Consider the following 16,652-nt stretch of genomic DNA (forward strand, 5'->3'; position numbering starts at 1 on the left):
TGAAAATCAGGGGCTGCTATCACATATGCAAGACCAACAAATTAACCCCAATTTAATTTGGGTAGCTCAACTCATCACTGAATATGGGAATTGGAACACTGAATTAATTAATAATAATTTTAAGCCAAAAATTGCACATGCCATCATACAAACATAGATTCATTCAGGGGAAGACAAGATCAAATGGAATAAGGAGAAAAAAGGGACTTACACTATGAAATCAAGATATGAGGTGGGGTTCCATTTCTTTCATGCCCCAATTGAAAGGATGCCAGCACATTTCCAGGATAAGCAAATCTGGTCAGCGCTCTGGGACCTCAAGTGCCCATTAAAGATGAAGGTTCTCCTATGGAAAGCTTTGCATGGAGGCCTCCCTATTAGAAAAAACTTAAATGCAGGGATTCCAGCCATAATCAGCACATGCCCACGGTGTAACCAACATGAAGAAACAATCAACCACTGTTTATTTACTTGTATTCACTCAAAATAGGTATGGAACCTAGCTCAAATTTCAGCAGCTGACCCAAAAGAAGAAGACAACAATAATCTGTTTCGCAAATGGTGGAAGATGATACTTGACAGAACAAACGGCGATAGCCACCGAAGGAAACGAAGAAGCTTGGTAGCATGCTTGATCTAGAGCATATGGACTAGACGCAACAAATGAATTTTTGAAGGCAAGGTATTGACACCAGAAGAGATTTGGAAGGTAGCTGAATATTCAATTGATGAATTCTTGCAAAAAATTTCTGGACCCTAATTTCTCGCTTAGTTCTCACTCTTTCCTATTTGAGTTTCAATTGTAATTGGGAAGCCATCCCTCTTTTACCTGTGACTGTCTGATTTTGGACATTTGTATTTCTTTCCTTTATTTGAATGAAATGCATCTATTGCCTTGAAAAAAAAACAACTAATAACAATCTTGATGATGATGATAAATATTTCATGAAATAAATTCTATCTCAATGTTCTACTTTTAAGTGTTGCAGGACAAAAAAAAAGCTCATAACTCAGCACTATATTAACCATTCAATTACAGATCATATCAGCATTCGGTGAGAAAAATCATTCATTTATCCGTTTGTGACTAACAAAAAAATATGCTATGCAATCATATCAATCCAAACAAGAAGGAATTTCCATTGATTGCGAATGGTCAAAGTATTTACAATAGCAACGGATATGAAAATTCAGAAGAGACAAGATCAATCAATTTGAAATCCTCAATCAATGCAAATAGTCACAGCAGTAGAAAGTATCCCCTTTGATATAGCAAATTTGAAATTGAAGAAAGAAGATTCACTCTTTAAGATTAATTATCATTATATGGTTGACGGTTCTCCAAAAATAAACTCAAAAAAAAAAAAGAAAGCAAACATACATTATTTATATATTTCATTTTTTCTTTCGTAAGAGCTTGTTTGAATAATCTTATTTTTATCTTTTCTATTCTGTTTCTTTATGTAAAATTAAAAGGCTGAATTTGATTATGTGAGGAATTAAAGTAAAAGTCATGACAAAAAAAATAAAAGAGATAGGTTTTAGAAAATCCATAATATTTATTTCTCTATAATGAAATTATTGGTTGCTTAAACTAAAATTAGTTTTTCTTTTCTAAGTTGGGTTAGCACTTAAATGTTACTAAATTTGGTTTAAATTTAGTGGTGTTGCAGAAGTATGAGCTCAAGTGGAGTTCATATAGTCCCACTTTCTTTAAGTTGAGTAAGCACTTAGAGAAAGTTCTAAGCTAGGTTGAACTTAAGTGTCAAGAGTTTAATTTGAACTCCTGAAGTGGTGATTGTAATCAAGTTCATTATAGTGAAAATTCCATCGTAGTTTGTTATTGAGATTGAATGTAGGTCTCATTACATTGTGAAACCGAACCAATATATATCAATGTATCATCTTCATCCTTATTTTCTTTATTGAATTTTTCGGACGAGAAAAAAGAGAAAAAATCTCCTAAATTTTGATAATTTTGCAGTAACAACTTTTAAGTTACAATTTCTTTGTTTCCTTGATTTAATACCACTTCTCAAGGAATATGAAAACCATCAATTGGTATTAGTGTTTAGACTTAAAGAATTAAACTTAACAACTTAGAATAAAAGATTCATGACAAACATTGTAGCATATATGCTAACTGAAGGGAAATCCAATAACATGTCAATTCTGAAAGAAAATAATGAAAATCTTTGTGCAATCTATTGATTACAACAACTAGAAAATTATAATGAATGGTCATAACATTCCAACAAAAAAAAACACTAAAGAAAAAGTGATTTGCAAAGAAGACACTAAATGGACCGAGGAAGAAAAGAAGAAAATAGAGCTAAATGTTAAAGTCATTAACATGATGCACTACCCATAACTTTTAAAGAATTCAAAAAAGTTTTAAGATACAAAAGTGCCAAGGATATTTGGGATAAGTTACTGCTCATGTAACACCTAACCACACAAAAGTCTTATGCTATAGTCATAAATCAAAGGTGGCAAGACATTACGATACCTAAAAACAATATATATATATATATATATATATATATATATATATATATATATATATATATATATATATATATATATATATATATAAAAGATTCAGAATAGATACATAGGTAGTACTAGTCTCGACCTATGAAAAAAAGACCGACTAGACAATATTACAACTCAAAGTACACCAAAATACATCATGTTTTTTCATAATCAAAATCTCTAAGAGGCCAGGAATATATAAATACATATTAAAAAGTGGAGAATAAACATCTAAGTCCAAAACGAAATCCAAAAGACAAGTCTTCGCTTTTGCCAAAAGGAGACATGTACGCTCAGCGAGGTGCGACTTGCCATGTATCTAAAAATCAACAAATTCCACAACGGGTGAGAACCCGAAGGTTCCTAGTAAGGTAATAGTTCTAAATAGAGACTATGTAAAACTACATGAATCTGCTGGGCAATCCTAGTCTTCAATTGCACAAGGTTCAAGCCTAGGGTCCTTTTTAATCCAAATAAGGTAAACATACTAAATCTCAGTTCTTTCCAACACCTCTCATTATCACCAATTTCCAATATCATAGTAAACTAGTATTCAGTAATCAATTTAGTAATAGCAAGCATAAGTAATAAGATTCAAACACATTCAAGAGCAATTACAAGAAATATGGCAATTAGCAATTAGACAGAAATATTCACATAGGCAAAAAAAATACAATATGCACACTAAAACAATTTCACATAGATGCATATGATGCATGCCTATCCTACTGACCATAAGCTCACGTGTCGGTTAAATTGCCAAAACCCGACACATCTGGTAGCTAACCTGAATATCATCTCTCTTCTGTACATCCCCAGGAGGCACATAACGGAGAGAGTGTTCCCTACCACCTTCTCCTAGAGGCAGTCATCAGGGGAATAAATTGTGGAAGAGTGTCCTACCACCTTCCCCTATGAGATCGTGCCATACAGATCGAGTGATTAGTGCCCTACCACCTTGTAGACAGAGAAAAAATGTGACAGAATATATCGAGGGATGAGTAGCCTACCACCTTTCTCACATCCAACAAAATACAATCAACGAGAATGTGGGAAAATAAATTGAGGGATGAGTGCCCTACTACCTTCCCCACAAACACACCCGACAACATCCTTGAGATAGGCGTTACATATTGCAGTCCCTATCTCAAAAAATATCTCCTCCATAAGCGTTATGTATCGTCGTCCTTATAGGAGATCATTCATTCTTCTGGTCTCAAGTGAGCATTACGTATCATCATCCTTACTGGACCGTACTCACTGTTTCGTGTAAGCATTACGTATCGCCGTCCCCACTGAACCTCACGCACCATATTTCAAGTGAGCGTTACGTATCGCCATTCTTACGAGATTGTGCTCAACATCAAATCTCAATCACAATCACAACACAAGAGAGAGAATCTTTCATTCTCAACTTGTCTATCACAGTAAGCGAGGGAATCCTCATCCTCAACTTACCTAATCTGTGAGTGGGACAACGTCACTGTCCTCACACCACACCATAGCCACGAACAAGTGGGATAAGACTACCGACCTTGTCTGGAACAAATATCATATTACTACGTAAGAGGGATAACACCTAGACCTTGTCACACAAACGGGACAAACCTCCGCTCTTACTCAAAACAAACATCCAACCAACACGCAAGCGATATAACACTCAGACCTTGCCATGCAAGTGAGACAAATCTCCGTCTTTGCCGATCCAGCCATTTAGACCATAAATAGTCAACATCAATGTCTTTTAACAATTTCATAAGTTATTATACTCGTTAACCCTTATTCCTTATCAATTTATCAAATTTAGATTCGTTAACCCCAATCTTTTTTCAGTTACCAATTTCATTATTCTTTTTATTATATATATATATATATATATATATATATATATATTAGTTTTACTTTTATTAATCATAACATATCTTTTTATTTATAATTATATGATATCTATTATATTATTTTTTCAATAAAAACTTAAAATATACCAAATATAAATTAATTAATTAATTATTTAAATATAAAATAAGTATAAATTTAATAAAATAAAATAAAAAATATATATATAATTTTATATAATTATTTAATTATGACTAAATTTATCAATTCAACCAATCACCTAATAATTACATCAGTGACCCATTAATCCAATATACTAATCAGACTAATTACCGATACAATTCTAATAACTAACGTATATATAAAAATAAAAAATATTATAATATTATAATTGGAATAAAAAGAACTAGATTAACATTTGTCTATTTCAAAATCAAAATATAGAGCTTTAACCGGTTAAAAAGCTATCCCAATTTTTTTTATAAATTTAAATTCATGATTAAAGTTAATTTCTCTGAAACTCTTTGTAAACCAAAGTCGCAAAGTCGCAAATATTCCTCCTTCCGGCAAAAATTAAAAAATCGAGAAGAACAATAACTTCGCATAAACCATGACAGTGAATGAAGATGAACCAACCTTTTGAAACCTATGTGGTCACTTTTATAACTTTGACGGCGAGAACCGTGAATAAGCAAGATCAAAAGTGGGCCATTTACTACTGCATTTAAATTGCTAATGAAATTGCATGTGCAGTAGCTGTTATGCCTATACATCTATATATATATACTGCGTGTAATTGTAAATTGTGAAAGAGTAATGTTAGCATAATAACACAAAGTTATTTTATTGAATTTAATATTTATAATTTTATAAATATATGTAAATATTTATAATTATATATTTATTATATTTAAAATTATTTATTTATTTTAGTGGCAATTAAAAAGCATAAAATGGAAAAAAATTGAACTACTTTAAACTGATTTTTATTGTCTTTTAAATATTTTTATAAGTAAATATGTATTTTCGACAAAAAAATATAGAAATAACAATCATACTACATGCAAAAAAAAATCACTATTTAATAACTACCACATAAAAATGCATGTTTGATACTTTATAAAAGGTTTTATTATCCTACTATAAATGAATTTGATTATATATCTATTATAAGTTTGATTATTTTAGTATAATTAATTTAACTATTCTAGTGTGATTAATTATAAGTTTGTACTATTTACTTACGTATTGTCTACATTTTTGTTCATCTATTCATTCACATTGGTCAAATAATGTGAGACTATTTACTTATAAACTTTTATTATTTATTTTTAAGATTTTTTAGTATTTTTTTATGATGCACACGGATACAGGATATGACACATATAGAACATTCGGACATACAAATTTAAAATTCTTATAAGATATGGAAACCAACGACATATATATGTAAAATATAAAGTTTTTTTTAGATAAATTATAATGATATTTTGGTATTTTATTGATACTAAAATATAAATTAATTTTTTAATTATTTTTCATGTCTTTTTTAATTATATAAAGTATTTAAAATATTTTTTGTTTTAATAATTAATAATATATATGATTTCTAAACTCATTTTAACAATACATGTTAAGAATAAGGTCGGACACGCTTATAACTGATAGTATTTAGGTGTGTTCAAACGTGTTTAGAAAAGAATTTTTTTTTTTTTTTACTAAAACACGGTTAAACACAAAATTAGACACGCGAGGAGTATTACATTTAAAATGTGTTCGACATGCGGACATAGAAAATTAAAGAAGTGTCTGTGTTTCATACTATTTTTACATATAAAATCCTATACCCAATTTATTTGGTGAGAATAAAATGTAAAGAAATATAGAAATATAAAATATGGAGTCTATAATTTTGATAATACTTAAAAAGTGTTATTAAAATTAAAATACTATTTTTTAATATTTAAACACATTTTTTAATTCAAAAAATAAAAAAGATATCGTAATTAAATATGACGATTTTTTTTTATTTCTCACAATAATTTTCAATCCGACAGATTAAAGATTAATACATTGTAGTATTAAATTTTATTTAAAAATTTGTCGCTGGTTAATGAGTTCGTCCATTTTAATATAACCATGATGATAACCACTGTAGCACACATTAATATAAAATCTTTAGCAATATCATCAAATATTAAAATATTATTTTATATTTCTTGAAATAAATATGAGAATAATAGAATATATTATTTCCAAGTTGCTGTTTAAAAAAGTATATTAAATACTCTGTTTGAAGTTTCAATTTTGCGTTTCTGCTAACATTAATAACATTTTTCTCTTCAAAACATACACTTTTTAACAGGTATCTTCTTTTATCTCTTCTACCAATTCGCCGCGACAAGCTCACAACGGCCACAGCACACTACCTAAGCAATCCAACTTCAATAAGATGTCTACTGAACCCACTCACAATACAATAATGTATCACGCATTTCTAATTGGAAATTAAATAGTACTATTCAAACTTTAGCACTTATTAAGAAACTGGAGAAGAAAAGATTTAGATATGAATCTTATGGTTTAAAATTTTTGTACAACCTTATCATATATTATTAAAGTTTATATTTACTTAACCAATTTAAATTGACTTAATAGTTAGTTCACTAATACATTTAAACAAATATTAGATGATTCGAATTACATCTTGTGCATTCAGTGATTCATTAGATAATGATAAACTTTTAAATAAAGTTTCAACACTAGATAAGGAGATACCATTGGGAACTGAAAAAAAAAATCATGTTTACTTTCTTTGAAAATGAAAAAAAAAGTGCTAGACACCATCAGGTTATGTAAAAGAAATATGTTTTCAACAAGACTTAACAACCAAAAGGCTTAGATGACATAAAAGAACTTATTTTCATATGGAGAAAATTCATGCTACAGGATTCATTTGTATTGGAAAATCTATACTCTAACATCCCTTGATAAAATCTTATAAAGGAATTCGTTTTCTTGGCCACCCTAAATTAGAACCCTACATATTCTCTATTCTACGAAAGTACAAATTACATCAAAATGCCACTCTTCTAGTTTAGTGAGCAAAGAACAGCAAAATTAGCATTTTACTAGCCACGCCAACTGTTAGACCTCTTGGCTTCAAAGGCTGCTCCATCATTAAGCATGTCCTGAGCATCTGTGTCCATTCCCAGCTTCGAGAGAGCCAGAGCCTGCAGGTAGAACGCAGTTGGCCAATCACATATGCATACCTGCGCCTGCATGGCGTCGCGTAACGCAAGTTCCGCCTGATCGTTCATTAAGTAGGAGAAGGATCTCCTTGCAAACACGGTTGCAGAAGGAACCGACATCATAACCACCAACTGTCGAGGGGGAGAAAAAGAAATGCCGATCATGAATTAAGTCTATACCCAACGTTAGGATATTAACTCAACAGTCTCGAACTTATAAGCATAAGATTATAATTATTCTCAATCACATTAGAGGTGACAAAGTGCATGAGTACCTTAGAATAATACTCAATTGCATTTTTGAAGTCCTTGTCTCTAAATGCAATATCCCCAAACTTTTTTGTGTTCAATATATCTTGCACTTGTTGTGTCCACTCTTGGAAAGAAAGCTGCAACAATATTCTCGGTTAATAGGCAAGAGAAACCACAAAAGAAGTTGGCAGAACAAAAACTTGTCAAGTCAGATATACAATTATAGTCTTGTGAGAAATTACCAAAAACATCCTTTAGCAGACCTTCCTAAACATCCTTCCAAATACTAAATGAAAGAACAATCGATTGCTTTGTTAGATTCCCATATATTTAGGCATATCTATTTTCTTTTTTATTTGATCCTTCAAATCCCTTTTATCTATTACTGTTTCTTTTGATAAATCCTTTAATCAGAATCGATATATTTAAATACCAATTATATTCAGATACATTGATCCAAACTTAAATCAGGGACAGTGCATACTGCATTCTCTAGCACTGCAACTACGGCATAAGTTAAGGAATAAACCAACTTGAATGTGTAAGGGTAATAAGTAATGAGAAAACCACAAACAGAAAACAACTTGAATGTCAATTAATAGTAAAAGTAATAATATTCATCATGGCACCAGTTACCATAAAAATACTTGAGAGAAATGAACCAACCTCATCTATTTGAATCCATATATCCCAATGAGAATATAGATTTTGCAGAATGTACTAATTAAACTAGCATAGTAGGGTAAAGTTTGGGGATCTGACACACCTCATTTTCTGCACCTTCTTCGTCTTTATAACCAGTTTTTAACAATATATCATGCACCGCAGTAAGATCCATTCTCGCACACGCCTTTCCGAGGGGAGAAAGTATGGTCGGAAGCACCGGTGTATTATTCACTGTAAGGCCCATTAACACATGTGATGCTACCTGTAAAAAGAGAGGGCCATCAAAAAAAGGAGAAATAGGAGAGCATATGAAATTCATGCAAAAGCGAAATCTGATGAAAACCTCTTTCTGCTTCTGAAGGGGTGTAACTGCAGTAAGAAGAAAATTGATATCGGGTCGTTCTCTAGCCTCAAACTGAAGACACTTTGAAGCAAGCTCAACCAACTTTGTAGCATCATCATTTGCATATTGCCCTTCGAGGGACGAGTCCATCAACATCAATACATTTTTCCCTCTAATTAGGTCTAGTGCCTGAAGAACAATATATTGCATATTCAACATCGTGTGATTAACTAATAACTATGCAGCATTCATAGGCATCTGTATATCATGTCAATATGTCATCAACAGGTTACAGATAAGACCATTCAATTTTTATGCAAAGTGATATTATAACCATTGATACCTATAGTTGTGTTTGGTAAGTGTTTCAGGACTAAATACAAATACCGAGAGGGATACACATAAATATTGTGTTTTTGTTTCAATCCCCAGCAAGGAGACATTTTGTTCATGTTTGCATTAGTCTCTTTCTTGAAACAAGTTTGTGTCTCCCAGTATTGTTTTATATCTGTCCTGGGACAGTTACCAAAGGAGGCCTATAGATCCTACAACTTATTAGAAGGCGCCCAAAAAAAGGAGGGAAATATACCGTGCTCGGCATACTTGAAAAAACAGAAAATAAAATGATGCACCTTACATGTCTATTAGTGTGTACATATCAGTATAGTTTCCAAATGAATTTTGATAAAAGGCGAAAACTCTGTTAAGGGGTTTCAGAATAATGGCAACATACATGGCTCGGAGGAATATGCTTGCCGCTCAAAAGATCCAGAAGAACAGTTCCATAACTGTAAATCACACTCTCAGGGATTATCCTACCTGCATATTTGTGCAGTAGTGAGCACACCTTGTCAAAAATAATGGTAAAACTCATGATCAAAGAGTGTACACAATCCATGGAAGCGAAGGCAGAGCAAAATTTCCGAAGTATTCAGCAAATATATCTCGAATCTAAACGCCGACAGGGTAAGTGAAAAAAAAATACAAAGATTCCTATAATAATAATAGCTAAGTGTGAATCCAAGTTGCGCCTCACTATTCAGTAATATATGTACATAAGTCGCCCATTTCATCAAATGTACCACCGTTGATGTTGAAAATTGCATAAGCAGCATAAAACAAAGTATTCAATAAACAACAGTCATCCAGAAAAAAATATATGTAACAAAGTATGATACCTGTTCGCAAAAATTCAGGTGGGGTATATGCTAAGTTAGTACTGTAGCTTTTTCCATCTCGACTATTTTTCATAAGCCCAAAACTAGATAAACGGGGATCACCATCCTGACATAAGTGAAAAATTAGTAACGAGTACATACCAATGACAACAATGACTCGTGTGTAGCACTTATAAATTTTTTCATGTACAAGCATATGATCATAATGGCAATTAGGAAATGCATTTGGGCGGATTATATTCTGCAACACAATATGGTGAGACAATATACATCACAAATGACTTAGTTGAGTTCATAGTCATACCTCATCGAAGAGAATCCTATAGGCATTCAGATCATGATATATTTTCCGGTTTTCGTTGCTACAATGATCCAATGCCTGAGCAACATGGTATGCAACTCTAACACGCATTTCCCATGGTAACGGTTGCTTATCCCCTACAACATAGAATAACAGAATCCATCAATAAAAAATCATGCAATAAAAAACACCATTGAAAAGTGAAATAGAATGCGGTTTTTTGCTACTTGATAATCATGAATTGCTTGTTCTTTGGTTATGAGTTTCCTTTCAGGTCTTATGTGTCTTTCAATTAGATAGTCTTTCTGTAAGGATAATAAAAAGAAGAATGCTGAACCTTTCAAGAAAGTAAAAGATCATTGTTTCATATTTATATGTATTTTGAAAGGGTAAAGAGTGCTAGACTCGTTGAGGATTCGCAATGCAGTTGTCAAGTAACAGAACAGAGAAGCTATATAATGTTTGAAAAAAAACTGAAGGAGAGGATATGGTGCAATACAATGAAAGAGATGCTTTGACAAAGTATCATTTGGCATAAACTCGGCTACCAAGAGCCGCTCATCTCCTTCGGCGCAACAGCCAATTAGATTCACCAGTCTCTTGTGCCTCACTTTCCCAACTCCAGCAGCCTCTACCTGACCAATCAAAACCATTAGTAAATACTCTTGAATTTCTAGATAAACGGTCCTTGTCGTTCATCTCCAAATAACGGCCGATATGGACAAAGAGGTACATTAGTAAATCAACGTATCTACCATTTTGTCCAAACTGACAATTATTTTGAAAGGGAGGACTCATTCACATCCCCCAAATAACCAAAATAATGCCCTCTTGATTTCAAAGTATCAGTCCAATTAGAGAGAAAGCTGCATACTAGAAACAAAAATCAATGTGTTTCCTCCATGTACAGTTAGTTAGTTAGCTAGTTAAGAAAACACTTACGGGTTTTAGAATAAGAAACAACACGAGAGAGGAAAGATCATTATTATTAGGTGAAAACTCAGATGCAATCGGCTTCACGTGAAGTTGACAACTGAGAGTCGTGAGATGATTTGACTAAATTTTTATCTAGCAGTTCTCACCTATCAACTTCACGTATCAACTTCACGTGAAGTCGACTGCACATGAGTTTTCACGTTATTATTATGATTTATTTATTTTATTTTCAGAAACAGAAGAGTAAAGTAAATGTGGTCTCTTATCATTTGCTGGAAGGACAAAGCGCTCCTCCACAATTTGAAAATCCTTATTCGGTCTCTAACCATGCAAATAACTGTCTAAGCAACTTCTGTTACTGGTCTAAATGCCCCTAACACTTCAACCGGTTACTTGAATGCTTTGGGACCGATTAGGGATTTTTGAATGGTGGAAAGGCGCTTTATACTCCTTCAGACAAATGGTCAGCACCAGAAAGGACATTTCCTCCAAAGAGATAAGAAATCCAAAATGCCTAAAATGGAATCCAAATCAAATACTTAAGGGCGTCCATTTCTCAGTGATTAACCTGAGGGACAAAATGGGTATTTTGCAATTTTGTTTTGTTGGTTCTCGGTTCTCACCATGAACTGCTGAGCATCAGGCCAAGAAAGTTTGGAGAAACGCTTAACAGCAACGAAGCGATTGTTCTCAAGCTTCCCTTTGTACACAACGTTCGGAGCTTTCTCTCCACTCTCTGAAACTATGTTCTTTGCGTTGAACTCATTTGTCGCCCTTCTCAGTTCACTTAAACTATACTCTTTGAATGCCGGAACCTCACTCTCTTCACCATCATCACCACCAACCCCATCACCTTCAAAAAATAGAACCAAATAAACAACATTAATAAGAAAAAAAACTTTATTTTTCAAAAAAAAAAAAATAAAACGATTTAATGAAGTGATTGACAAATAAATGTGAGGATAACAGAGCAAAGAGAAACAAAGAAATAAAAATAAAAATTGGTAGTGGACATTGTTGAATGGGAAAAGGGTACCTGGATCGGGCTTGTTGGGGTCTGGTAAGTCAGTGGGAGGGTCTTCAGGAGATTGAAGATGAGCGGTTTTTGAATGTAAACACCCCATTCTGTTGTTATTATTATGATCAATATGAGAATGTGCTGGTGCTGTCGGTGTCTACATAGAAACAAGTTAGAAAGTGCTTTTGGTTGAAGTAGCACACACACAGCACTTGATTCTGATGATGAAGAAGAAGAAGAGTGAAAGATTCTTGATGATGATGATGATGAAATTGCAAGTGAGTGACTCAGTCTTACTACTGCTGCTGCTGTTGGTGTTGGTTGTTGCAGCGGCGGAAACACACAAAAGAGGGAAAGAGTTCTTATAAGAGAGAGAGAGAGAGGAGGGAAAAGGCCAAAACCCAAAAAGGGAGTGGGGGAGTTAGTAAATGATTAAATGAATGAATGTGAATCTATCTGTGTGAAATGGAAGAGAGAGAGAGAAGCATGATAAGCAATGAAGGAAGCAGAGAAGAGTCACATGACATGGTCACTTCATAATCTTCATGTAGCACGTGCTGCCCCCTGTTACGACTTGCTCCCATTTTTCTTTCCAATGCCACTTTCTTCTTTCTCCTTTCCTTTTTCTTTCAGTAAATTATTTTAACCATCAAATTTAAGAATGCTAATAAATTTATCTATTAAAGAATAAAATTAATTTTATATTCATAAAAAATCATTTTTATGTAATAAAAATATGTAAAAGTTCATTTTATTTATATGTAAATTTATTAAAATTCTAGATTTTCAAGAATAAAAATAATAATTTTTTGTCTTCTAAAAATACAAAGTTAATTTTATTTATTTATGGATAAATTTATGAGAAGTGCTAGGAGTCAGCAAGTTTTGTGTTTTATAACAATTAATTGGCCATTAATAATGTTTTTAATGGTGTGAAATTATATCGAATGATGGGAGATCATTCACTTTTCTTTTGATGGCTAAGTGTGGACCAGATTGTTAAAAAAGTACTGACTCTTAAACTTTTCCTAAATTTATTAATATTTTAAATTTTTAAAATTATTACATGTGAATTAATCTGTTTTTCGTATTATAATTGGAATCTATTTTAACTTCTCTTATTTATCTAATATTTATAAAGAAATTTGGATATTTTGATATCAAATTTACCTTTCTTATCCCTCAATAAGTAATAACCCACCAATCACCATCACAATTCACAATGCAGATAATAACTCCGTATAATAATAACTATCCATATATAGAAATTTTCGCAAAAATAATTATTATAGAAATAAATTCATGTTACTTTAAGTCTAACTTGTATTATATGCGCATTTAACTAAAATTCAAATTAAGTAATTCAACTAGTGATCTATCAAATGAACTAATGATTATCGGTTTAATAATTTTGATTATTTATTTATTTATGTTTAATATATTAACCTTTTATTATATAAAATGTGTAAAAGTGATAAAATGACAAAAAAAATTAACATCCCAAAAATTAATTAAATGACCAAATACAATTATAAAATTAAACAAATTACTTTAAAATTTTGATAATTAAAATGAAGCACACTTACATTCCATTCACAAATGTATAAAATTTTCCCCATTCTTATTATTGTCATTGTTTTTGTTGTTTTCAATTTGGGGGAATTAGCTTGGGAAATAGAACCGTGAGAACTTGGATTGGAACAAACCCATTGCACGACAAATCACATCTCAAAATCAAGAACATCATTACACAGTTTCTTTTTTTTCGTTTTTTTTTTTTTTTTTCAATGGTGAGAATTGATTCGCTCAGCACAATAGCAGTTCCATGTTTCAAGGGCCTTGTGTCCCCTTTTAGTTTCTGCTCACGTTTCAATTTTCAAGTGTAAGATTGTGCAATCCAGTCACAAATGAGGGTGATGCAAAAGTCATTGTGCTTTTGCTTTCTCTCTTGTAATATCAACTTCAACCACAATCATTTTTGAAGACTAGTGCTGGAAAGTTGGTTATGTTAACAATCTTTTTTTTGGGCAGGTTTTTTAACTGGCCGAACAAATAAGGGATTTTGATGTACCATGGACCATGGGATTTTTTTCTATTGTAAAATAAATAAAAAACATATTTTTCAAAAACATTATTATAACTTTAATTTCTTATATCTAACTTTAATTTCTTATATCTAACTTACTCTTACCAAAAAAATTGGATCTCGAAAATTGAAGTTTTAATAATTTTTTTGAGAAATAATTTTTTTATTTTATAATAGAAAAAAATCATATACCATGGACCATGGACCATAATATAATTTGGAGAAAATTATGAAGTGTGTTTGCAAATACTTTTTCTGTTTTTGTTTAAGATTTCAATTTCTTTTTTTTTCATATTAGTGAAACCCCATTAACTATGTATCATATGCAGTGATTAAATATATATTAGAAAAAAACTGAAAAAATGATTAAACACGAAAAAAGAAATGAAGAAAGGGTTGAAGTGGTCATACAATACCAAGTTCTTGTAAATATCGAAGATAAATTTTGAGAGACTCAAGTGGTTGTTAAATCACAATTTCTAATTTTTTAATTCCATATTTTAGATATAAAAAAGGTCAGTAATATTTAAGCGTATCAAAATAGATTATCCAACGTGTCTCATCCAAATCCGAAACAAATGGATTTGATCCACTAAAATAAAACAAATTTCAAATATTAATTTGTCTTATTTTATAGCGAATTAGAAAATAGACGAATTAGCCTGTCTAATTTTTTTAAAATATATAATTAATTTAACAAAAAATACAAGTGAATTAATTTAATTTAAACAAAAAATAAAAAATAATCTAAGTATAACATAATTTTTTATATTTTTTTAAATTCTCAACATCAACGGAATTTTTATAATAATACCATTCTTAAATTATTATAAAAAAAAATTAAAAAAACACTTCTATTATCGAAGTAGATGTCCATTTTGTACACCAAACCAAATTGTTATTCTTGGTCAATTTTGGAAACCATGCATCTATTATTGTCAACCATGGTTCTTTTAATATATTGTTATTGTTAAATAAAAAAAACATATAAAATAGGCTATTTCCTAAAGATCTTAAACACAACATCATTAGAAGCACAAACCAAAGCTATGAGAGGTTATGTATATGTGTATTCTTGTGATATATTATAATTGTGAGTGTGTTATCTATTTTATATTTACAATTACTTTCCTTTTTTATTTATTGTTTTTACAACACATTATCAATACGAATACTTTTAAAATAAAAAATTTTAATTATGCAAAATCTTTTTTGTTTAAAATTTGTACTACTTTATATTTTTAAAAAAATTATTTATTATAAATTGTGAATACTAAAATTTACTTTGACTCAAACGTGTCTTGATGATACCATTAATATAAACAATAATGCATCATTATGGGATCAAATTACGGTAATAATTTTCTTTTATTGTCGTTTTGACAAAAAAATAAAAAATGAGTATCTTATATAAAAAATCCAGCAAAATAAAGAAGAGTCTAAAAAAAAGTATTATCACAAAAAATAAGTGATTTTTTCAAATGCATGATATGAATAGTCACATTTGCAGTTGTAGAATTTTAAATTCATTACTAAATATAATTTCGCAATACTCAGAATAACCTCGCAATTAAAATTGTGTAGGAAAAATGTTAATGAAAGAGATATGTTAAAGAAAATATTCTCGATTTTTCATGCCTCAAATATGCTCCTGCAGGAGTAATATTATAAAAAAATTTATAAAATATTTTGAATTAATTTTATGCCTTTTGTGGTAGAACAAAATAATGAATTGTCACTACAAGATTTTTGTTTATTTGTAGCGATTTTGTTCTTTTTGTGGCGGTTTGAAACCCCCACAAAAAAAGTTGTAGTAGTTTCAAAAACTCCTAGAATTTGAGGTTCCATGAACTTCTTTGTGACAGTTTTTTACAATCCCCACAATGTCATTTAGGAGCGATTTTCTATCACTTTTGTGGGGGTTCTGTGCTAGTGTTGTAGCAGTTTTTTGTTAATATTTGTGACGGTTCAAAACCCACACAAAAAAATTTCTCATTAAAAAAATCGACTATTCTGTGAAAATTTTAAACCTTCACAAATATGTCAATATTATTTTAAGAAATCAATCTAGATATTAAAATTATATTATTACATTTCTGATAATTTATTATTTAAAAAAATATTTAAGTAAGACATTAGAAACGTAGAAGAAAATTAAAATATGGGCAATTTACTTAAATAAAATGGTTGGGAGAAATCTTTACTCAAATGCAACAATTGCAATTCCTTTACTTGCGTGTCCTGATTCAT

General features: G+C 30.9%; 1 protein-coding gene across 1 annotated transcript; it reads right to left on the reverse strand.

Moving 5' to 3' along the window:
- Positions 1-7,274: 7,274 nt before the first annotated feature.
- Positions 7,275-12,898, reverse strand: LOC112801194 (serine/threonine-protein kinase BSK2). Its single transcript, XM_025843792.3, has 10 exons — positions 12,335-12,898; positions 11,922-12,151; positions 10,862-10,997; positions 10,366-10,499; positions 10,062-10,167; positions 9,617-9,702; positions 8,884-9,072; positions 8,641-8,802; positions 7,898-8,011; positions 7,275-7,754 (listed from the first exon to the last, which is right to left on the reverse strand). The coding sequence occupies exons 1-10, from the start codon at positions 12,420-12,422 to the stop codon at positions 7,503-7,505; spliced, it is 1,497 nt and encodes a 498-aa protein (XP_025699577.1). The 5' UTR covers positions 12,423-12,898; the 3' UTR covers positions 7,275-7,502.
- Positions 12,899-16,652: the final 3,754 nt, after the last annotated feature.

This window comes from Arachis hypogaea, chromosome 1, assembly GCF_003086295.3.
Source record: "Arachis hypogaea cultivar Tifrunner chromosome 1, arahy.Tifrunner.gnm2.J5K5, whole genome shotgun sequence".
NCBI classification, from domain to species: Eukaryota; Viridiplantae; Streptophyta; class Magnoliopsida; order Fabales; family Fabaceae; genus Arachis; species Arachis hypogaea.

Bases quoted from the DNA above. Each gene is read 5' to 3' on its own strand.
- LOC112801194 (XM_025843792.3), bottom strand. From the start codon at position 12,422: ATGGGGTGTTTACATTCAAAAACCGCTCATCTTCAATCTCCTGAAGAC. The intron at 9,073-9,616 runs GTATGTTGCCAT...ATTGTTCTTCAG, and splicing joins AGCATATTCCTCCGAGCCAT to GCACTAGACCTAATTAGAGG. The intron at 8,803-8,883 runs GTTTTCATCAGA...CTCTTTTTACAG, and splicing joins CCCTTCAGAAGCAGAAAGAG to GTAGCATCACATGTGTTAAT.